Source organism: Thunnus albacares, chromosome 21, assembly GCF_914725855.1.
Source record: "Thunnus albacares chromosome 21, fThuAlb1.1, whole genome shotgun sequence".
In the NCBI taxonomy this organism is placed as follows: domain Eukaryota; kingdom Metazoa; phylum Chordata; class Actinopteri; order Scombriformes; family Scombridae; genus Thunnus; species Thunnus albacares.
This window is the reverse complement of record NC_058126.1, coordinates 10,635,684-10,661,439: the sequence shown is the minus strand read 5'-3', so window position 1 is coordinate 10,661,439 and position 25,756 is coordinate 10,635,684. Positions and strand designations below refer to the sequence as shown.

The following is a 25,756-nucleotide window of genomic DNA, read 5'->3' as shown; positions in this document are numbered from 1 at the left end:
TGTGGACTGTTGGTCGGAACAAACAAAACATTTGAAGACGTCATCTTGGGGTTTGGGAAACAGTGATTTGACATTTTTCACCATTTTCGGACAATTTATAGACCAAACATCTAATCAATTCATCGAGAAAATAACCAACAGATTGATTGATAATGAAAATAATCGTTAGTTGCAGCCCTAATAAAATACTAACATTTCTCAAATAATATACACTGACATTGACAAATTTCTCCATCAGAATGTAAAATAAATTTGGACGTCACACACACACACATGTCAATATTATGGGTCAAACTCCAACAACACTGGTTTCAACTCTTCCAATAATACAACTCTACGGCAGCTTTTTATCTTTTAAACTCCACTCACCATGTTTGAAAAGCGGCGTCCTAGAAATAAATTTGTAGTCACCAAAAACTGAGATCATCAGGGGTTATTTGTACAAACTATTTTTACACAGCTTCTCCAGAACCACAGAAGACATTATAAATCTGTTTTCACAGGACGAGTGCTACTCCCAGTGACAGTAAACTGCTTGTGTTAGTGTGAAATTGTTGAAGCGCCCATTTAAGGTCAATTAGAGACAGAAGAGGGTGGTTAGCATGTGTGTAAATACTTGTGAAGAAATACAAGAGTACAAATGGAAATCCTGTACATCACAGACATCAACCATATCCTCGCTATTAACAAATATCAGTCTTATGTTGGGAAAGTGAAATATTGCCTATAAAGGCTCACAGTCGGAGTCTGCACTTCCTCTGACCCCAGCCTGCTCTCTCTCTGGTGGCCAGACCACTGAGAGGCTATTTTTTACCACTCATCTGTCATGTAAAATGCCAGCGGGGGTAATCTACGCCAGGTTATCTGTAAAGCCAACTTATCTTTTTAATTAGTGAGCCAGAGAGGGTGACTCTGGAAAATAACAACACAGATCTGCTGGAATGATCTGTCTTTGCCAGCTATGAGCTACACGGCGACACGGCGCAGGAGGAAAATGTCTGCTCAAACGGATGGATAGCCAAAAGCTTACAGCTTACAGCTAATGAGGGAGCTAGCTGTTATAGACACTAAACACCCTGTCAAAGACAATAAACCAATTTTTCAGACACTTGCTTGAATTAATATGCAAAAATAGAACAACCATGAACAACCAATGAGCTGTAAAGCAGGGCGAGAACAGAATGTGCACAGAAGATAGCAGAATTATTTCACAGATCAAAGACATAAATCTTAACAGCGCCAGTGACTGGAGTGATTTTGTGGAAGGGAGCTCTGATTGCAATTCCTGTCGCGCAAAGGCAAGCCTGCTCTGCCGTGTGTGTGTTTGTTTATATGCTGCTAATTGTGGCCTAGAACAGAGCAGAGCAGGCGAGGCTTGGCTCTGATAAACAGTGACACTGAGCCCTCCGAGGCCCCTAACCTCTCACATCAGCGGCCCCTAACAGCCCTTTTCTTCCTGTGAGAAACCAGCTAAAAATCGCCTCTAATATCCTGCTTCTCTCATAGTCACCTAGTTAGTAATGCAGCATTGTCGGCTAATCTTACCCCAGCATGAATAAAACATGATTTAACATGATTATTTTAAAAGTCTGAGAGAGAGAAGTTAGGGAAGGAAAAAAGAAGAAAAGTTACACCAACTTTGTGCAGAATCCAAACCTGAAGATCATTTGCTCTCCAGGTACTGTCAGGTAGCTAATTTATGTGTCTTTTTAAAGAGTAAAAAACATGTAGCCCAATGAGAAAGAGCCTAAAATGAGCAGAAGCACCACTTTATCCATAACAAAGCAGTTAATGAAGTTATAATTATAATTTTTGTAATGCCTGCTGTTACTTAATTAAGGATTTTAAACATGTTTCTGAATCAGCTTTGCACTTCTGTACTTGTGAGGATCCTCACTGACAAAATACATTCTGTAGCTCCTAACTGTAACATTAATCTAAACATTGTGAATCTTAAAACCACATCTTAAAAAGAGTAACTCCAACAATTAAGTGTTGCACTTCCATAAAGTTTTCATCAAACCCTCCCTGTCTGGTAAAAAGCGTCCTCAAAGCTCCATGCCCTTCAGTTTGTGACGGAGGCTTTCTGTTATAAAGTTGAGGTCTCCAGGCCCACGCTCAAGAAAATATCCCCTGATGACATCATCAGAGGTTATTTTTTTTCAGACTTGACAAAGAGCCAGAGCCACACAGGCTGACAGTACTCCCCTTGACTAGTAGAGTTCCCCTTTAACCCTACAACATCCGTTTCTACAAATCAAACTGGTCGTCACAAAGCTAGAGGTACAAAAGCAAGCAAACACGCAGGTTGTGCCCCCCCCCCCCCCCCCCCCCCCCCATTCAAAACATACTGGCCTCTTCCGGAGCCCATGTTTCTGAAAGGAGAGACTGAACAGACTGAGCTCAGACCCGTCAGGTGTAGGATACTGTACCTTGGCCTTGTCGAGCTGTGCCTGAGCCTGTCGCTCTGCCTCTCTGCGCACTGCCTCCTTATCCTCCTCCAGGGACACATCGGAGTCTGATGGACGGCTGGTGTAGGAGTCGGCCGAACCCTGTGGAGACACAAACATCAACACCTCAGCGACACACAACACTGAAAATGACCCCATTTGGAGTCACACTTTAAAGCATGACAGGTGTCATCAGCTGAGAAGCATCTCGAGAACACTTGACAACCTGATTTGCTTTGCATTGCTCTTGCTCTTCAAAGAAATGTTCAGCATCGGAGTTGAGTGTCTGACATGCAACTTACAGATGTTTCAACACGTGATCATCAAAGAAATCTCAGGCATCAGGACCATCAATCACTGAAACAACTTGAGGAAATCATAAGAGCTATTTGGATCTGCGGCAAATCACGGACGCTTCCTCTTTTCCCGAGAAAAGATGCCAAAGGACACAAACTGTCTTTCATGTAGTCACATAACCAGCAGCTCTTCTTCTATCCTTAGCTTTCTCTCAGCTGCTCGCCTGCAGATTTGTTGTGATCCGTCTGTGACAAACACTGGGGGAAACGTTGAGGAACACCAGGTCCCAGTGTGTCTCCGTGTGATATGTGGCTGAGACAGATATACTCATAAACAACGAAACTCAAAAATACCAGCAGTCACACTATCTCACACGCACTCCTGAGTGCAGTGCAGTGGTACACAACACCATGTACAGACTTTCGTCACATATCTTATATTACATGAAAATAGATCATAAATAATTGCTGAAGTAGATAAAGTCATGCTTGTATGCTATTGCAACATAGATCATAGTGTTTACATCAAACCTTTAAACTACTCTACAAAGGCAGACAGCAACTACAGAAAAGCTGAAGTACAGAAAAGGTTTTGAGGCTGATTGTGTAAACTGTGTAACAGCTGGATGGGATGCAATACCTTTCATTTAGGGCTGGGAAATATATTGATATTATATCGATATCGTGATATGAAACTATATATCGTCTTAGATTTTGGATATCGTACTATCATGATATGTTATATATGTTATAAGTGTTTTCTTTTCCAGGTTTTACAGTAAAATGATGTAATTTTCTGAACTTATCAGACTGTTCTAGCTGTTCTGTTATTTGCCTTTTCACACTTAGTCATTATATCCACATTATTACTGATGATCATTTATCAAAAATCTCATTGTGTAAATATTTTGTGAAAGCACCACTAGTCATCCCGACAATGTTGACGCAATATCGATATCAAGGTATTTGGTCCAGCCCTACTTTCATTTTTAGATTGACTATTTCTACAACAACAAAAAAAATGATTGACAAAGACCATAGATGCAACTTAAAAATTGCACCCTGCCTCAGAAAACACTTGTTCTTTCAGCTTTCCATCTATGTTTTGTTAATATTGAGCTTGAAATCAATCTAACTTAATAATTTACAGTTTAATATGTTTAAACGTGTGATTTAAAAGTAGTTTAATCACCCAAAATCATCACTTCCACCAGAGTCAAAAGCTGCGTTGGCCGTTACTGCTACTCTGAGCTAGGAGGCTTAATACTAAAGTAAGTAAGTAAAGCTTTATTTATATAGTATAGTATAGTTTTTAAAACACATAGTTACAAAGTGCTTCATCCACACATGCAAAACATATAAATAAAGTCAAATAAATTACAGAAACAGACCAAACTAAAATGAACCAAAACATAAGACAGGGATGGAGATCTATAAAAAGACTTTCAGTCCCAAGATTCAACAAATCTCATAGATTGAAGATGAAGATGATAAATAACCACGGTGTTATTTATGAGTGACAGTGATATATTTCAATTACAGGAGGAATTCATGTTTTTAATCCCTTTCAATTACAGAAAGGGATTAAAATCTAAATCTAGCTTTAGCTAGCTGCAACTCTCTAACTATTCTACATTTGTTTGGTTAATTATTTGTTCAAACACATATCAACAAGTCATTTTGACTAAATATGTAGTTACTGCATTTTGGCTTTGTAGGGCAGCACTGATATAAAATTGAATACTAATGAAAAACATACAAAAATGTGAGAAAAAGTTTTATAATTTAATTGGTGGATGTCTTAATGAGTATTAACATTTGCATATACACTACAGAATAATTTCCTTTTGCCACATACTAGTTTTACTTGTGGCATAAATCAGGATCAGTGATTAAAAGAAGGGATTTTTAACTAAGTGGAGGTAGCTTTATCCTTACCTGCACGCCACTGTGGCCCCCACACAAGGTCTTTCATTCATCTCACTGCACCATTACACTCTGCTGTCTGATTTAAAAATAGCCTCCCTCACTCTGTGCCTGATTAGTATTACCCAGCCATACATACATACAAAGGAGGATCATACGTCTCCCTCCTCTGCACTTACATTACCCGACATATGGATAGAGATGACATGAAATGTTGTTTCCATACATATTACAAGGTTATTCATATTTATGTCCTCCATCTTACATACAATCCTGCTGCCTGTCAATCGCCTCTGTGTCGCTCATCCTCCGTACTTTGTACCTGATATGAATAACTCATTAGAAACCGAGCTCATTAAGTATCGGTGGGCTGCCGTTGTCTGTCACCACATTTATGATTATATTCACTTCCCAGTGGCTTCAAAAACATCAACAAGCATCTAAACATGTGTCGTTTCTTTAGGATTCTTTAAACACTGCTCAAGCTTGAGTCGGTTTGAGTATGCAGCACTTCTACATGAGGATATAAATGTCCTAAATCTGCAACTTATTGCAGCTAATTACCCTCAGTTTTAAGAGCTACATTTGGCCTTGAAAAGCGCAGGTGAACACACCTGATCTGCTATGATTATGACATCATGTCACAGCTAATGACGGGGCGTGATCGCCGTCCCAGTGGGTCAGACGGAGGTGATATGGAGCTCTGCCCAGAATCTGACAGCCACAATGGATAACAGCCTCTCATCATCACCAGACAATACACACAACTCCCCCACCCCCCATGCACTGATGGATGCACTAGACACTTATTGCACAACACATGCACACAAAAAACACACCAACTTTCACGACGTAAACACACTGAAAAATCTGCTTACACAGGCATCCGAGCTCTTGACGCGACCTCCCTTGGCTCGTTTCAGCAGGCGGATCCAGGTGGCCTTCATCAGCCACACTGGTCATTCAGTGTCCTGAGCCACTGCCCCCCCTTGCGACTGCTACAACTACACCTAACTGCACTGCTGTGGTCACCTTTGCACCAGCACTGCAGCTACCGTCGCTGCTCTGGCTACAGGTACATTCAACACTGTGGCTACATCGACAGCTGATTCTTGTTACACCTTTGCTGTAACTGCTACCTTCATTTCTGGGTAAATAAATAGAGCTGGGGCTCCTTATTTTGCTGCAGCTCCAGCTAGCTCTGCTGCTATCTGTAGAGCCACAGCTCGCGCTCCTCCTGCTGCTGCTGCTGTTGCCAAAGATGGGGAATCCACAGGAGCTCTCTGCCCCGCGCATAATCTCAGCAGCTCGCTCCCCATCTGCCCCGGTCTCCTTGATGCTCAGACTGCTGATGCAGGTGCTGAGGCTGACTCCTAGTATGAGTCAGGTGGCAGTGATGCTTCTCTCATCCTCTCTCTTCTCTGCTCAAGCTCCAGCCTTCTCCTCCTGTGCCTCCTCCTCCGCTGTAGCCTCCCCTTGCTGCTCCACAAGCAGCAGTTTATCTACACGAGTCCTGCTGTGGCTGCCTGTGACCGACTCTTCTCCTGATGCTAATGAAGCTGCCGCCTCTCAGGTGCCGCTGCCACCCCGACGCAAAGCTCCCTCTTTTTCTCACTCTCTGTGTCTCAGCCTGTCAGTGTATGTCCTGCACACTCCCTCTCACAAGCTCCCCTGTGCCACTTGAGTGACTCTGCCTCTCTATCTCTGTCTCTGCCCACCCCTCCTTCTCCTCCTCCTGTCACTCCCCTTGTTTTTTTTCCTTCAGTTACCCCTCACAGTCAGTCCATCTGCTCAGTGTGGGTCTGCAGCGATCAGTGCATGTTTATGTGTCGGCTGTGCATGCTGTTGTTATTTTTTACATGTAAACACGCATAAATAAATCTTTATCAGAGGAGAAGAGCTTGCTTATTGTATAAAATCCTAAAATCTGAATCCAAATCTGCACATTCGGCTCGCTGCTCAAGCAAAAACGCTTAACGAGCTCCGGTTCCGGGTTCTCCAATTTAAGGATTTTCTACTTTTCTCTGTTTTAATTGATTGTAAATTGATTTTCTTGGATGTAGGACGGTTGATCAGAGAGAACAAGATATTTGAAGATATAATCTTTCGCTCTGGTAGTTCATAATGGGCATTTTTCACTATTTTATAGGCTCAAGCAGGTTAATCAATAATGAGAGTATTACTTAGCTGCAGCCCTACTTAACGTTATTGCTTAATGTATGGACTGTCTACAACAATGTTACAAAATCATGAGAAATGTTCACAAGTTTCCAAGGCCAAAGGTGATGTCTTCAAATTGCTTGTTTTGTTTGATCAACAGTCCAAAACACAAAAGTAATCAATTTACATGAATATAAAACAGCAAATCCTCTAATTTGAGAAGCTGGAACCTGTGAATGTTTGGCATTTTTGCTTGATAAATTACTTATATGATGATTGACTGTCAGTTGACTAATCAAATGTTCCAGCACCACATCGCATGACAAACATTTAGTAAGTCAAAACTCCATCGAACCACAAGTGAAAGTAAAGTCAGGAGAGTGAGTAGGGCTAAAACGATTAGTTGACCCACAGGAATTTACTCAGCAACTAATTTGATAAATAAATGGATTGTTTGAGTCACTTTTCTTTCAGTTTGGACTACTAGTCAGACACAACGAGCAACTTGAATACATCGCCTTAGGCTGAAGAACATTGTGATGGACATTTTTCACAATTTATTGACATTTTATAGAAACAAACAATTGTGAAAATATTTGAATAATGTTTTTGCTTGTGTGTGACCCGAAGAAAGACAGAAATAAGAGTTAAACGCATTGTATCTTGTTTAAAACCACCACTCTGGTCTCTGCAGCAGGGATTCAGAGGTGAAAGCTGCTCTAAATCCTCGCCTGTCAGATCAGCGGAGATTCATTACATGTGAGTGGAGAATTGCAAAGCCACACAGGACAAATGAGAATGATTACCGGTGTTAATTAAAAAAAAAAAAAAAAATCACATCCTAATAAAAGGGCCAGACAAACTGAAAACCCTGCTGCCGAATTATTCAAAATGTTCTTTATTTTTTATTTTTTGCACACTGCTGACGCATGATGCTCCTCTGTGTGACTGATCATGAGGTTGTGTGAGGTCAGAGGAGTCAGAGGTCAACCCGTGGGACCAGCGGTTGAAATACACTTGCTGGTTTATGACCAGCAGTCGCTCCCCAAGGAGCACTAACCGTAGATCAAAGGATGACATGCTAATCAGTAGTGCTTATCATAACCAATCAATGACACGCCTCCATCTGCTCAGGCTCCTTCCAACAAGACACGTATGCTTAAAAATGACACATCTTGCATGAAAGGAAAGGCTGGGATGGAGAGTAATGTGATTTTAGCTCATTAAGACCAATTTGTCTAACGAGGAAGGCAATTACCGGAGGTAGATTATGTTTTGAACACAGAGATGGATGGAAACAGTGGACAAGAGTAAATTACAAAAAGTTGTAGTTTGTTAATATGACAGATCCTGGATGCTGTTTGATTCCTGCTTTATTGGAAATCGTGCGAGGGTCACATATGGTTCGATAAAGCGGGTTTGACAAGGGCTGTCACTGGCCTCCAGAGCTCTCCGGGCAGGGCACAGATGCTCTGAACGTGGATCTGTGGAGCCCAGAGAGGAGGCTGGTGGAGCTGTGAAGGCTGCACTCTGACGGCAACACTGACAAAGACTCACAGAGACAGAACGAGCCTCCGGCTGCGTGACATGACCGACCTCTAGACCCGCTGCCACACTGACACTGACAGCACTGTGTCACCCACCCACAGGCCACTAATAATAATCTAACAGCAGTATGATACCGATTTGATCCGTGAGGAGAGGGACTGTTTTTTTGTGCTCACCCAGCAAACTGAGTCACAAATCTTTTAAACTATAGCAGGGATTTGGTGACTTACTCAAAAACGGAGCCCTGGTTGCTTGAGGATGCACATCATGTGACCCCAACGTCCCTCTCTTTCTGTTCCCATGTTTGCTTTCTTTCTCCACTGTGTACTATTGACAAAGATCCCCAAAAACAATCTTAAAAAATGACATTTCAACAAGTTTATTCATGTTTATTCTTGTCGTTCCAGACACTGCCCTTACTGTTCCACCTGCCATAGATTCTGCAAAACTCTGGGTTACATGGAGACCACAGTATGGTTAAGGTTAGAGAAAATGCTCCATTATGTTCACCAGCTAGTCATTAACATTGTCTGACGTTTGGTGCTGGGCAGGTAGTGTACGGTGGGGTCATGAGAGCTTTTTCACTGAAAACAGCTGACGGCTGCAGCTGGAAATGAGGCTGACGAGAAACCACAACAATGAGCTGAAAGATGCTAAAACGCTCTGTAGAGCGGAACTGCAGAGCGAGTCTTTTTACATAAAATAAGGCTTAATAAGGTTAGGCAACTAAGACACCAGGTTAGAATTAGGGAAAGATTGTTCTCATTGGTTAAACACTTGTCTCTTAAATCTTAATGTCGGTGTGATACGAGACATGATCCCCAGACTCTGGTGTCACAGTTGTACAGATTATACTCCTGTCCACCACCTTGGCCTCCACACCCTTCACATGCCCATAGAAACAGGTTTGGGCTGTGAAAGCTATTTTGCGGGTAATTCCAACTTCTGTGTCCATCATGTGACACACACTGGCCCAAAAAGCATTTTTCCCAAACACTATCATTCAAAAAGGAGCTGCTGTAAGATGGCAAATAAATCGTTAAATGAACAGAATTTGATCCATTCAGCCCAATAACATTTGGAAAGTATTTTATCTCATTTATATGAGCAGGAAACCAACCAGAAGTTAGCCAGCTCAGCCAACAGAAGTCTTGGTTCTCTGTGCTGTGGGAAAATGGGAAACATGGCAGACTTTGTTTTGGCTTTATGAGCCACTGAGCAACTTTCATAGGAATTAAATGGCTCAATCTTTATATCCACGACCCTTCACACCACATAAACGGCTTTAGTGCTCAAAATCGTGTTCTGCAGAATTCTGCAATACGAACCCTCTGTCTAGGAGACTGGGCTGCATCTTCACTCGGAGGCAGACTAAAGAAACACAGAATCGAGCAAGAGAGGTGGCCATCTTCATGCATTGGTCAGAGAAAGAGAGATATACAGGGGCAATGATCCTGTGGTCTCTATACCACTCTTATTGATTCATTTAGACAGAGGTCCTTGCTGCAAGACCACCAGTGACCTCTACATGCAGCAGTGGCACAGCGATCATTACGTTAGAACAAATCACTGAGGCTATTACCGGTGAAACAGGAGGCTGTGAGTCAGTCACTGCTGCCTTCAATATCTGACAGAATCACTTACGGTGGATGAAGCAGTTACACCGGGGAATCTCCTCATGATCTGAAAGCTTCTATTTTCATTTTTAGCCACTATAGGAGTTGTTCTCTGAATGTGTCCACCATAAAAAGGGGAAAGCTAATCATGCAGAAAATAAAGGCTGTGCATGTGCACTATAAAGTGCTCTCATGGTCAAGGAAACCTTGCCAAGACTGCTTTTTTCTATGCTCCTGATTCTTTCCCTGTGACTTAATAATTAACTTAAGCTATACTCCCTCTCCAAACAGTTTCCCAAATGTTCTTTTACTATCTTTTATCCCATTTGCACTTCTTTTCACCTTTTTCCATTCATCCTACCCCATCGTGACCAGTTACTCTGCTTCTCTCATCTCATATCTCCCAAGGGATCCCCATGGCTTTCTTGCCTCTATGGTTTTGCTCAAGAAGGGGAGGTGCATCTCTTGCATTTTCCAGGAATCAGCACTTAGTGTTTTACTTGCATTGCGTTGCAAAATTGCACCTGTTCTCTTCAGTGTCAATTCAGTCATACTGGAAGGCACAAACACTTGAAATTAGCACAAATACTGTTTGTCATCGCAGTGAAAGCAGTTTCCTCTAGACGTCTGTTGTGGATAATGTCCATAATTCTGTTTATTCTGTAAATTGTATAATAAAAGGTACACCTTCTAGCTTCTTCTTGCCTCCAAATAATTAAATTTAGACTTTTTTCAGTATCAAAAGCAATCCAGGACTGTATATCAGGGTTACAGTGCCAACTTCCACTGCTGGGAGCTGATGTAGCATAACTTTCCATGATGCAGATTTACTAAAAGGTAAACAAATAAAGAAGAAAAAAATGGGGCTTTAATGGCAAACAGACTGCACGGCCATATTACACCTCCTGTTTATCACCCAACGCATAATAAAAACTGTAGAACCCAAAACTTAACATCATCATCATCTTCATACCAGATAAACACAACGTCCGTGGTTGGATTTTGGCCTTGAATCTTTGTTGCGTCACATATCCTTCTCTCTACTCCTAGATGTTTCCTGTCTCTCTGCACTTTCAGCTATCGGATGAAAGCAAAAATAATAAGCCAAAATGATAAAGAGATAGAAACAAGAAAAACAAATAGGGCTGACTAGAAACACTAGCAATAGATTTTTTGACAGTGCTAAGGTTTAGTGTGACATCCCTGGAACGCTAATCTTTATTCATTCATATACAGATACTGTATTTGCCCTGTGTTGGTAACCTTTGAGTATATAGTACAAGCAAACACCCAAACAATTTTGAACTGCATAACACATTGCATGTGCAGTACAGCTTACAAACCAGTGGCCGGCATTTCTAAGTATCATAACTTTCCTTAATCCTAAAAAAAATAATGTGATATCAGGCTAAGACATGTAGAGACTGTCATAAGCCTGTAAATAAAGAGAGTGCAAATCTGCAAAAATAACCCAAAGGCCCAAAAAGGTCATAAATAATCCAACAGTTTAGTGTGCAGTTTGCAGACCTAAACACTAAGACGTGACAAATTTCATCTTAAATTTCAGACCTCAAACAAAATGAGCAAGATACTCCAAAATTCAGACGAGGATGTAGTGAAATTAATGAGGCAGTGTGGTCAGACTGCACAGTATACCCAACATCCCGCATCATGATTGAAGAATGAAGATTGCCGCTCGTGCCAAGTCATGTTCTGTTCTGGCTGACGGGCTGTAGCTGACTGCAGTGGGCTGACAATGGGCTGAGCGAGTGCGCTAGCAGTTTCAGGCTTGGCATGACTCACACTTGGCTGGAACCAAAGCCTCTTTTCCCAGCCATCTGTCCATCACTGCCACTTCACTCAGCGCAAAACAAAGTCAATTAAATCATCGGTCTACAAACAGCGTCTCCTTCTTCAGAAAAAAAACAAAAAACAAGAGACAATGGGAGCAAACATGACAGCCAAGAGTGAGAGATGTGTGAGAGCGCTACAAGAAATGGTTGCTAATATTTAGCACAGTACAGAACAGGGGATTGGATATTAAGTGAGCAAATGTAAATGAAACAGATTGGCAGAGCATCTGTGATAGAGGAAAAAGAAAGTGTGTGTGTGTGTGAGAGAGAGAGAGAGATAGAAAATGGGGGAGGAGTAATGATCCCTCTGGCGTGGCAAAAGAGGGATTGGCCGCGTGGACGTCAAGGTGACACTGACAGGCCTATGAAAAAAGTGTTTACCCAGCATTCCATGTGCCATGTGCATTAGATAAGTGCATCATCCCATCGATGTGATGGACTCACTGGCTGTCAATCACATGACTGCATCCCAGAGCGTACCGTGGCTAGCTAGAAACTTAGAAATGAACCACGTGGCAGGAATACACACACCTTTATTACTGTGCATATATAAACCTAAATGTAGATGAAATCACAATACTGAAATTAAATCATTAAAGTAACAAAAAAAGAAAACGGAAGGTCAATGGTAACTTTAAAAGTTCAGGTCAATATCATAACCTCAGCAGCCAACAGTAGCTTAATTAAACCTGCAATAATTGACTTTTTGCAGACTTGAGAGCATTGAACTCAAGCTGTAAATGCTACGCTGACATATCACATTTTAAGTTAATATAGTGAACAGTTGCCTCCAGCTGACATGGAGCAAAATTAGCATTCATTTGGAGTCATGTGGAGCTCTTTTCTGAGGGAAATATCTAGTTCTCCAGCTGCTAAATGCTCCACTATTCTCACCAGTTTGTCTGTGTGCCGTTTGGTGTTCAGCAGGTAGCGTACAGTGAGGTTTTTTGCTTAGGACAACTGCCTGATGTGACCGAAAGCAATGCTACAGTATGAGAGTGGTGAGAATAAAAAAAACCTCTCCAGAAAATGTGTAATTTGATCCATTGTTAATATAAAACATTCATTTTCGTAGCTCTAAACAAATTAGTTCGTAGATTAATAGATTAGCCGATCAACAGAATATTAGCTGGCAACTATTTTCATTATCAAATAATCGTTTTAGTCATTTTTAAGCAAATCAGCCAAATGTCTTTGATGGTTTCAGTGTCTCAAATGTGATGATTTAATGCTTTTCTTTGTCTAATAGGATAGTAAACTGAAAATCTTTAGTTTTTGGACTGTTAGTCGTACAAAATAAGACATTTAAAGACATAACCTCTGACTCTGGGAAATTAAAACAGGCATTTTCTCTATTTTCTGACATTTTATAGACAAGTTAGTTGCAGCCCTAAATAAACAAATAAACTTGCATTTTGTCACAAATTATTGGTGACTTCAGTCTAAAACTATTGATATCGGTAAACCAACCCTCAAAAAGCCACTAATTTAACTTGTCAGATGCTGCTCTGTACTTATCTGTAGCCATCCTTTAATACATGACTTACAAATGAAGATGCAGCTTTACTGTTTGTATCTCCACTCCACCTCTGCCTCAACGCTGCTGCACCATAAAGGGGAGTGGTGCAATAAAACTCCTGCAACACTGTGGCAAGACAAATGCAGGATGACGGGACCTCTACAACTGCAAATTATGTGCTAATCCTTGGCCACCAGTAAATATTACCTGCAGCCAGCAGCAGCAGCAGTCCCTGGAGCAGCATCGCTCTCATTAACAGTGAATCTCCTCACAGCAAGATCTAGTTTATCTAGCAGCCCGTTCCCTCTGTGGAAACACAGCACCATAATAGGATGATGGCCGATCAAGGGGATACAGTAAGAGAGGCCTGGGGCTGCGCTGCGCTGCTATTTTGTGCTTGCGTCATCAATATTCTGGCAGTTTCCTGGTGTATGAAGCAGGCTGTGGATGATTGATGAGAACTGGCCGAGAGAGCAGAACGAGCTGCTAACCGTCCTCAGCGGAGCAAAACATACCATCCTGCAAATGGGACTGTGCCCGAGTAAAATGATTTTAGCCTCATTTATTTTATTTCATACAGAGATAAACGACATATTCTGGACCCATTCCTGGCTAGATTTACAATTTAGCCAGGAATGCAATTATGAAAAACATTATGTGGAATTTCTCCAGATTTTTGTCATAAATAAAACAATGGGGCTTTCTTTTTTCAAGTTAGCCTCTATGGTATAAATTTGTACTCCTACATAAAAATATATCAATGCTATATGTTCTCTGTCTGCCATGAGAATGAATAAATACTCTGACCTTAGTATTAAAGCTCCAAAGCAAGTAAATGGACTTTAGCCCTTACAGAAATATCATGGTAAAGAAGTTACATAACAAAAATAAATCAACACAATGCGGAAAACACAATATCATTTGGTTGCCTTAGAGGCAAACATCTGTAGATGCTGATTACTAGTTTTTGGCAGGTTCTTGTAAAAAAAATAGCCATTGTGTTCACATGTATTGGTCTGGTTGGGACTTGGTGATCGTCGCTTGCTTTCATGGCGAGGCCAGTCATGTTATTTTGCAACGTTAGATTGTTTAGCTGTTTGTTGAACTTGTTATACCGGTGTAAGAGGGATTAATCTCTCGCTGACAATGATACATGATGGTGTGAGATGTTTATTTTAGCAGCACTGTCCTTGCTTTAACTGAGCTAATATCGGTGAATTGATTAATTAATGTTGATGATGAAAGTCGCAGCTAGCAATCATCTAGCTACTTGTTACTTAATCTCAGGCTTTTTCATATTTTCATGTTACGGCCTTGCACAGGTGTTTTCAATCAGTCTTGCTGATTAGACATCTGCTCAGGTTGATGTTGCTGTGCTGGGATTTGAGGTCAGCAAACCCCATGTACTGACAGGAAAGATAAAGGTCTAATTTATCCCACATCAACCTTGAATCAATGTTTTATTAAGGTTAGGTACTTGCTGGAACACAGTACTCAATAGTTATTCTGCAGCTGATAATAGAGCTGAAACAATAAGGCGATTAATCGATCATCAGAAAGTTAATCAGCAACAATTTGATAATGGATTAAAGGGGACATATCAAGCTTTTTGTGATTTTCTGTTATTTTTATACTGTTATAATGTTGGGTGTCTATGTTAAACATGGTCAAAGGTTCCAAACTTGAGGTGAACGTATGTAAAATGCTCCCTGCAAGTCAAAAGCCTACGAATGCTATGAATGTTTGTTTGCAATGTTACCTCTACTTCCTCCTCATGATGACGTCAGATTGTTCACACAACAGTTCCACAGGTTGTTCACGTTGTCCACTCACATATTTCAGATCGGATTTGGGTTTGAACATGTGCAGTTGAATTTGAGAAGTTTCCATTTTGAGTAAAGAACAAGAAAAAGAAGCAAAATCCTACTACTACTGTTTGTTTACGAAGCCTCCAGAGCTGCTGGAAATCTGCAGAGACACAGCCCAACAGAGTGGGTTCATCAGGAGAGGGGCCTTAAAGAGACAGGAGCCAAAACAGCGTGTTTCAGACAGAGGCTGAACTGAGGGGCTGCATAAAGAGCCAGTATAAGATAAATAAGGGGTTTTTTGAGCCACAAATCATGCAAAGATATTCCAGTAGAGCCACAGAATATAAATATAAGACCTGGAAATGTGCATGATACGTCCTCTTTAAATCATTCTCAAGTCAAAAATGTCTTTGCTGTTTCTTCAGTGTCAACTTTTGCTGCTTTTCTATGTTTTATTACATTGTAAATTGAATATCTACTGGTTTCGGACATTTGAAGATGTCATCTTTTTGCTATTTTGCGACAGTATATACACCAAGTGAATATCAACATCAAGAAAATAATCGGCTGATTAATCTGTGGTTGCAGCCCTGGTAGCTAATATTTACTGTACATGTTAAACATAGTGCTGTACTTTGTTATGTTGTCCCAGCTATCATGTCTGACCTGCGTGTTGTCCTCTGAACCTACAAACACCACCTCATAATCAGTTAACTCAGCTAACTTTTCACAGCTCTCAAAACTGACACACAGTGACACCTAAACACACACACACACACAGAAGAGATGCTGTATGTGTTGCTTGACAAGCTGAACAGAGCCAAGTGGATGCGACTCCTTATATAATCAAACAAGTGTGTGTAATTGTGTCCGTGTAGGTGTGAGTAATTGGTTTTCTAGGAACTTATTGAACAGCAACCATGTATAGATTGAGAAGAGAGCAGCTTGTCGGGTATTTTTTCACAAACCCGCAACTAGAAATCAACCACAAAGATAGACAACAGTATCTGCTGCACAGAAGCTGTCAGTTTTCTCCATTTCATTTCCCCGCAAGTGACTTTTAGGTTGTATCTTATTCCACGCTGTTGAACAGTATCATGCAATACACAATATATTGTGTATCATCTTGTTCCAACTACTCTGCACTCTTTCATTAAATGAAAATATTCTATGTGTCTTGTGCATCATTTTATACACATTTCCATAAAGTTACTCCAACATATTTGGTATTTTTGAAAACTTTGGCATGTCTATTAGTATTTAAAATACATTTGTGTGGGTTTGCATAATGTTTGCTGGGACGGTGGGGGGTGTAGACTATTGTTGCCAAACTTGCTTTTTAAGGCTGATTAGACATTAATGCAAGGGTGCGGCTCAAGACAATCACTGATTAGATTAATGTCACTGGAAAATATCTGGACTAAAGTTTTTCAATACCATATCATTTACACACAGACACACACTAGCACAACAGGAAATGTTTGAGATGCTAACAAGAAACTTCCATTTACGCTCATGTTGTTTAAATTCTGCACTAAAGTTATACAAAAAGGAAGTCAAAACTCAGAAATAAACAAACTACGGAGATCTTGGGTTATTTGCAGTTGGGCCAAGTTTTGAGTTCTCTACCGGTCTCTGCACATAAAGGACCAAGCTCATCCTGGCTGTTTATTTTCATTCCCTCACTTTGCTTGTTAACCACTGTCTCAGTTCCCCACTTTAAGTTAGTAGCAGTCGAGCAGCAGCGCTCGCCAATCCAAGACAAGATGCTGGATTTACGTCTTGAAGCTGCACACCGCTAGACCGACACGGTGTGCATCTTGAGCAAGACTCTCACTAACTTTCAGGAAAAGCGACAAGGGAGAAAAATAGGAAGTGTGTGATTACGCCCCTTTAAATCTGCACTAATAACCTCCATTCTCCTGGAGTCCAAGCCCTTCCTCTTTGTTCAGTGGATAGAGAGAAGAAGAGTGAGAAGTGCCGCCGAGTTAGGCTCAGAAAAGTGTGAAAAAGGTACAGTTTGAGTAGCAGAAAGTATGTTCAAACTCACCAAATCTGACTCCTCACTGCCGGAGTGATACATTTCTGCCCTACCCGACTCTGTGCTGTACAGCCCGGCTGGGAGAAAATCTCCTCAGCTGCTGCCCATCTCCTCTCGGAGCACAGGAACTCCTACCAGCCTAGCCGGACTGCTTCGCTCCTACAAATCCCCTTGTCCCAGCTCCAGACAAGAGCTCCTTTGCCTCTGTAGCCCGAGCAGAGAAAGTTGGAGCCGGAGGAGAGAAGTTAGTTCCTCTCAGCCCTTCTTTGGCCTACTTTAGTTCCTGGGAGGCAGAGAAAAGACGAGTGTCTTTCCCACGCTGGGAGAACACTCCTTCAGAACGCCGCAACCGTCCTCCAGCCCCAAAAACAAGCCCCCCTGCCCCCTGCCCCTCTCCCCTCCCACACACACACACATATACACTCTCTCTGCTTCACACACACACACACACACACACACACACACACACACACACACACACACACACACAGCTAGTTAGGAAGTAAGATCTCTGGCCAACAGGGCCGGCCTGAAAATTCCAGAAAGCACCAAAAGCAGCTGCAGAAGCTTTTTATGTCTGTGTGCGAGTGTGTGATCTGGGGAGTTTACATGTGCTCCGCTTTGCCTTAAAAGAGGAGAGGAAGGCTAAAGGTTTTGAACTCACTGTATAGTCTCAACACATGTTGCTGAGACCAAAACGTCAGGAAGTAATTATCTTCACTACATCGACGAAATGCTATATTAGCTTTCATGATCAGCGAGACAAAAAGGCATCGAAACTTTCCGTTTATTCACTTACTTACAACTTCATATTAAAAACAAGACAAAAGTAAATTACTCAGTAGGATAAAAACACAGTATAAACTCCTACTTACATCGATAAGACATGATAAGACAAGGTAAGATAAGATAAGATAAGATAAGATAAGATAAGATAGGACAAGATAAGATAAGATTAGATAAGATAAGATAAGATAAGATAAGATAGGAGAAATTTGTCTGTTGTCGTAGCAGCACACAGCCTCTCCATATACACACAATCTATATCTATAAAATAAATGTCATATAAAAGTTGGTAAAGTATTAGCAGTCACAGCTCCAGTTTAATGCTACTGGTATGTTTTTGGACTGAGTTGTCTAAATAACTGTAGTATTTACTGTAAAAACATTTCAAAGACACTCATCGTAGATCCATCTCTTCATGATCGGACATCAGAGACACTGAAGCTGTGATGTGTGCTTTGTAATCACACTTTAATATGCTATTAAAACATGAGTGAAAATGTGAGTTGGGAAACTGCCACAGCTTAGTCATGAGGTCACAAAACGAAACAATAACTGATTTAAATGTTCCTGTAATAAAGCAGGAGAGACGTCAGAGGAATGCAGCTATGTCACTGGAAAAACAAACTTGGGCGCACTTTATATCTAACCTGTAACACCATATAACTATAAAACTACAAGCTCTGAGCTTTATTCGACATCCTGGTAAAGCCCAGATTTGTATTTTTTTTTCAGTGGGGAGAAAATGTTTTCTGGGCAGCCCAGCCTAAATCCTAGATTATATTGTGTTTGATCAGGGTTAACCCCTTTCTGAGGATTATCATGCAGAGCGTGTGCTCAGCACGTGACAAACTGTAGCATAGTTATCCTCATCTCAATAGGACAATGGTTGCAAGGCCTACTGCGTCAGTTTGTAGGAAAAAAATCTCCTGTTTTGAGATTTCAGCTGTTATATATAACATAATGTTTTTTTGTATGAAGTGAGCTACATAAATTAAGTTTTATTATTAATAATAAGCTTACTCACTATCTGGATATAGTGAGTAAGCTGTATATATCTCATATCTGTATGTTAAATATGAAGCTACAGCCGGTTAGCTTAGCTTAGCACAAAGACTGGAAACTGGGGGAAACAGCTAGCATGGCTCTGTCCAAAATCTGCCTACCAGCACCTCTAAAGCTCACTAATTAGCACGTTATTTCATGTTTGTTTAATCTGTCATTAGCTCAAGTGTAAACACAGCAGGTTGTGGTTTTATGTGTTGGACTATTTCTTTGCTGGACGCAGTAACTTCCTGCGGCGACTTGAGGAAGTCACTGCACCCAACCAAGAAATAGTCTGGTACAAACCTCAAACCACAACATGTCATTTTTGTACTTTATTTTGTGTCGGGATTAAACAAACAAGATATAAGGTGTTTATTAGTGAGCTTTGGAGGTGTTGCTTAGTAGATTTTGTTTATTGTGGACAGAGCCAGGCTAGCTGTTTCCAGTCTTTATGCTAAGCTAAGCTAATCAGCCGCTTCATATTTAACAGACAGAAATGAGAGTGGTATCAATCTTTTTGTCTAACTCTCAGCAAGAAAGCACATTTCATAAAATTTATTTCAACCATATTGACCATATTCTCCCATTCTGATAAATATACCAGTTAGTGGTCCAATCCAGGCTGCACAGTGGCAACATGAGTTCAAGGTAAGTGAAGGTGAAAATCAGGCTCTAATTAAGTTCAACCCTGGAGGCAACAAACTCTACATGCTGAGCGTGATGACAGTTGACCAGGAAGTGTGAGCTGGTGTCTCTGAATGCTCACTAAAAATGACTTTTGCATGTGACGTCTGAAATACATGAAATCAAAGCAATAACAAAAGACAAAAAACAAGTGAGATTATGGTAATAATCAGGTAGCATTTTGTGATTTTAAGATGTCACTTAATTAAAATAATGCGTAGAAATCACTACATGTTTATTGATCCTCTGTAGCTCCAGCTATCGCTGCCAGGAATTTTATGCTGAGGCCATCCATAGGAAAGTTTACTGTGTGTAATGTGTGTAATGGGTTTTAGCTAAAAGCCTCTATAAGCATACACTGTATACAATATGTCAAGTCAAAGTAAATAAAGCTATAACCTAGATGAGATTACTGTAATGTAATGATATAATAGCGTCCTCCACTGCCGACAGCAATTATCAGCTCTCTCTGAATGGGCTCAGCCTCAGATTTGACAAATCAGTGTCTTCTGGTTCTGCCAGCGCTGGGAAATGAGCGCCTGCATTGCCTTTGGCTTATCGATCAGTGTACATGCACACAATGACGTCAGCAGGCATTCACACTGACAAGCACACAAAGGCCAACATGGATAGCTTACAAAACCAGCATACAGTAATTGGACCACGAGGAGGAATCAATATAACATCCCAATGTGTTTCACATAGGAAAAAAAAACGACTGCCAACAGTTTCTTTCATCATACAGATACTAAAGAGTCACCTTGTAATGTTAGACTGAATCAGGGCTGCAAATTATTATTATTTAAGTATTTGTTGATCATTTTCTAGATTAATCCATTAGTTGTTTGGTCTATAAAATGTCAGAAAATGGTGAAAACTATCAATCATCATTTCCCAAAGCTGAAGATGCAACATGAAATGTCTTGTCTTGTCCCAACAAGTAGTCCGCAACCAAAAGATATTCAGATTACTATCATAGACTAAAGGAACCAGGAAATATTCACATTTAAGAAGCTGGAACCAGAGATGTTTGGCATTTTTTCTTTAAAAGAATTACTCAAACCAATTAATTGATTATCAAAACAGTTGCCGATTAATTATCTGTTGATCGACTAATCGATTAATTGACTAATTGTTGCAGCTCTAGACTGAATTATGATTCTGCTGGTCTTACATTTGATCTTATACAACAACCCTGCAAAACACCCAACCTTCAAGAGGGTTTTATAGTCTTACCCTCATTGATATAGATGGAGTGGACAAAATATTAAAGTAATATAATACATCACAAACTTGAATCAAGTTGAATTGATTCAAGTTTAAATCAACGCCTCTTTAAAACAGTTTCAATAAAACTTAATGAGGGTACAATTTATTGCAGAGCTGTTGTATGATGGCATCAGTTTTAGCCAGATATTCAAACAAACAAACTGGCAACTGAGGGTCTGCAGTACAATCCACCGAGTGAATGATAACGCTTTACTGGAGTTGACGACAACGACGCTCGTTACTGTAAGTGCAACAAGACTGTTGCGAGTAAAAAGCCGATATTTTATCAAACCATCTGTTTGAAATGCATAAACATGTAGAAAAATGATAGTTTCAACTGCTTTGCTCGCAGTCTCCTATGCGCTTTTGATCTGAAAGCAGCTGCCTGCTGTGGCCGGAATCAATGCTATGAGAGCGCACAAAAACAATCAAGTTGCAGCCAGACAGCTAAACAATGAGCTGAAACTCGCTATAAAACTCCATAAAGCTGAGAGGAGCTGAACTTTAAATCTTTAAGGAATGTCTTTCTTGCATTGCTCAACTTTTTAATGGTGCAGTATCATGTAATTTACCTCTGTGTTTATCAATTATTCATTAAATGTGTATCTCTACATTTAACTGATGCTTATTAGAGACATAGTTCAACCCTCTACTCAGGAGACAGAAACAAAACTCAGGATCAGTGTACTGTATATATCAGCAGTGTTGCAGGGATCACACCTGTGTGCTTAAGGTTACAGGACACTTTCGAACCACCTGGCCGTTCTACTGCCATATCAGGAGTGGACGCAGGTGCTTTCATGCTAATGTGACTCCACAGTGGCCACCACTCACTATTAAAGTAAACAGCCCGAAACAAGCCTCCGCACACTGCCAAACACACTCGCCAGTGATGAAGCACTTGGGATCATGAGTTAATCTACATTACATCAATACAACATCATAAAACTGAAGACATCATAACAGAGGACAAAACAACGACAGATACTGAAGATAATTGATTGATTCTGTTCCCGGAGCATCTTGCCAATGACAGAAACGACATCCAACAACATCAGCAGTGTTTTGTTTTCTGTCAAATGTGCTATTATAACAGGCCATGATTCATACATGTGATGTTATAGACATTTAGTAAACTTGAAAAGACCACTAATGGGCTAAAACACACCACAATTAGATCATTGAAGATCTGTCAGACAGGCAACTCCAAAGGGGTTTCGCTTTGCCAAGAATGCTATTACACAAATGAAACGCTCCAAGAAGACTTCAAGTGCTGGAGGATAAATCTTTCATTCTCCCTGGAAAAAAAAAATCCCCCCACAGAAGTCTATAGTCTAAAGGCTTATTTTGTTGCCCTACTTTTACAGAAACTTAAAAAAAAAACATGCAGTATACATTTCATTTTAGGAAGAAAGGTACTAAATCTGGCTGAATCAAGCTTGGGGTCCTATAATCTGGGGGGGGCACAAGAGAATTAAAGAGGCAAGAAAAATATCTGTTACATAAAATTGTCTTCATATTTTCTCCAAGTTTTGCTTTTTTACAGGTGAAATTCTCAAGACTTGCACCTTTTCAGACCCCTAAAAATCTTTAAAAAACAACCCAAGAAGAAAAAAAAACATTGCAAGTAGACATTGCTTCATTTTGAGGGGTCACAAGCCAAAAAGTTTGGGAAACAGTGTCTTAAAGAAGAGATCACCTGCTCTCATGCAACGTAAATCACTCTGAATGTCAAGTTAAATTCCTGAAATGTGCCCATATGTTGTATTGAATGTCTGTTCAGATATTTCTTTGGATTAAGACAAAATGAAACAGTGAAGTTTGGCTTGTTTTGTTAAAGGGGACATAACATGCTTTTTGTGATTTTGTTATTTTAATACTGTTATAACGTTGGATGTCTATGTTAAACATGGTCAAAGTTCCCTCTACTTTCTCCACGTAATGACATCAGGTGGTTCACGCATGCCCACAAACGGCTGGCTGGTTTCGTAACCTTTGTTGCTAAAGTTGTTCCACAGGTTGTTCACGTTGTCCACTCGCCTACATGTACAGATGTAAGTAGCCACCGGAAGTCTTTGATGGGCAGCTTCCAGGAGCCGACCAATCACAACAGAGTGGACTCATCAGGAGGGGGTCTTAAACAGACAGGAGCTAAAACGGTCTGTTTCAGTCGGAGGCTGAACTGAGGGGCTGCACAAAGAGCCAGCATAAGATAAAAAGGGAGTTTTTGGAACTGTAAATCATGCAAAGATATTCCAGTAGAGCCCAAGAATATAAATATAGTCTTGGAAATTTGCTGACGATACGACTCCTTTAAATAGAAAAAAGGGTTTTGTGGGAAAAACATATTTTTCATTGTGAGGTATCGAAAAAAATCCATTGTTATAAAAGAAACGGTGCTAACGATGCCAAGCCACACTGAAATATAAATTTAAAGTGTGAATCTAAAACAGGACTGGAGAATCTGACAGGAGAATCCACGCTGGGCCCGATGTGACTGTGATTCACATCTAATGAAACCCCGAGGGCCGGCAGCCAGCATCTGACTGAGGTTACCTAGCTACAACACATGCCAGGCCACTTGAGCCCCGGGACCATCTCTAATTACAGACAATGAGAGAAAGGGAGAGAGGAGAAAATGAGGGGGAGAGACTGAGAGACGGAGTGGAGGAAAATGAGATGGAGAGAGAGAGGATGAGGAGGAGAGAAGCCCCAGCTGTTCTGTTTCCTGCTGAATCTCTGAGCGACTAGAGAGTTTGACTGCTGTTTCCTCCTCTCCACCAAAGGGCAACCCGTTAGCAATATGAACCGAACCTGAGAATAGCACTGAACCTTCGCACACATCAAACCAATTCCGCAGAAGAATGAAGTCAGAAGTCAAACAACACTTAGTTCTCGCCTCAGCTGCATTAGCAAATTACCAAACACTCAAGTTAAAGGTAAACTAAAGCTTACCCATCCCGTGACGTGTTTAATCCGTGGAGACAAAGGCAGCTTGTCAAGCATGCCCAGAGGAATGAAGATCATGAGCTCAGAGTTGTTGGACAGCTAAGACTGATGACTTCTGAAGCGCTGACATGTACAGCAGCGAACAACGTTTGGCGGCTGCAGTGCAGTGTGTGGTGCTAACTGAGTCACTTCACGCTCGCTGAACACATCAACACATCGGCCTGTCCCACATGGAGTCATAGGAAAAACTCTTCAGCCGGCAAATTGGGACCGTTGCGACCAATACAGTCACGCACAGGTTGAGCAAACACAGGCAGAGGGGTGACACACTTGCGCTGTGTATGCAAACACACTTTCACAGGGCCAGAATAAACTCGCTCTCCCTGCCCTCCGCTGACACAAAGATATGATAGACAAGAGTAGACCAAGAGAGACAGACGATCATACACTCACTCACATCACATGAGTGGTTTTTGGCAGCAGGCTAGTGCAGGACCTGGTTTTTTTTTAATCAGTTAAATGTACGGCCTGATATCTGGTAATTTAGAGATTAGGGTTTGGGTTACTCATGCACACACACAGGCTTGTTTTTGCCACTTAAGAGGACATCGCATTGACTTACAGTACGTTAACACTGCAGCAATTAGTCGATTAATTGATCAGCAGAAAAATTAATCGCCAACTGAGAAACTAAAATATGCTAAAATGCTTCTTAAATGTGAATATTTTCTGGTTTCTTTAGTCCTCTATGACCCTAAACTCAATATCTTTGGGTTGTGGACTGTTGGTTGGGACAAAACAAGATATTTTATGTTGCATCTTGGCTTTGGGAAATGGTGATCTACGTTTTTCACAATTTCCTGACATGTTAAAGACCAAATGACTAAACCAGAAAACAGTCAACAGATTAATCGATAATGAAAATAATTGTTAGTTGCAGCCATAATTAATACCCTGGACAGTTACTTGCCTAAATATCACCATAACCTTAAACAAAAACCAAGTCTTAAACCTAAAACTGAATTGTTTACCTTATTGCGACCTGCTTTTCCCTACATGGGTCATGAAGGAGAGACCAGCAGTTTGGCAGATTAGTTAATTAGGCCATCATTAAAGGATAAGGTTGGTGATGTTCTGTAATTTTTTTGCTGTAATCAAATCCACCAATTTGTTCTTCCTATTCTGTCCCTTTGTTCCTATTGAAGAAGTAAATCTCCCAAAACATGTCACAAATGTATGCTTTCATTTTTAAAGAAGGCTTAATAATTTCCCAAAACAGCTGGGCACTGTAGCTTTTAGCAAACGTTACTCAAACTAAATTCAATAGTGCACTTTTTGGGGATTATTTTCAGCAGCGGATTAATACGCAGGTGGTGCCTTAGTGAGTATTTACAGCAGAACGACGGTGTACTATATGTGGGAACAATTCAAACAACTACAGTGCCCATTTGTATAACAAAGAAGTCTCCCAGTGCACAGGTGTGGCTCATTAATGATTGATTAATTAATTTTTTACTGTATAGCACAGAGATATAAAATATATCAGACCACCACTTGATGGGGTGATCACTTCATTGACTGTTTTGTTTTTTTCATGGGATTTGTTATAATATAAACTATCACTCGACATTTAACAGCCATCACTTGACACTTTACACATCATAGTTTTTGTTATTGATCCATTTTCACCACAAATACCCACATTTTTATAAATGGAGCAGTTCAGTCTAAACCAGTTTCCATCCAGGTTTTATGTCTGTAAACACACCAAAATTGTTGTGTTTCCTGCTTCCTTTGACATTAACCA

The 25,756-nt window shown here is 40.6% G+C and overlaps 1 protein-coding gene across 5 annotated transcripts in view; it reads right to left on the bottom strand.

Annotated features, from left to right (window-relative positions):
• Positions 1-25,756, bottom strand: part of cacnb2a (calcium channel, voltage-dependent, beta 2a) — a 71,658-nt gene that overhangs the window by 18,534 nt on the left and 27,368 nt on the right. For 2 of the 5 annotated variants that reach the window (XM_044339710.1, XM_044339708.1), the window contains exon 3: positions 2,433-2,552. In XM_044339710.1, coding sequence (XP_044195645.1) covers positions 2,433-2,552 — 120 coding nt within the window. Of the gene's footprint in view, positions 1-2,432; positions 2,553-5,550; positions 5,840-17,226; positions 17,562-25,756 lie in introns of those variants that run through there. The other 3 variants (XM_044339711.1, XM_044339712.1, XM_044339709.1) reach the window with 3 other exon arrangements.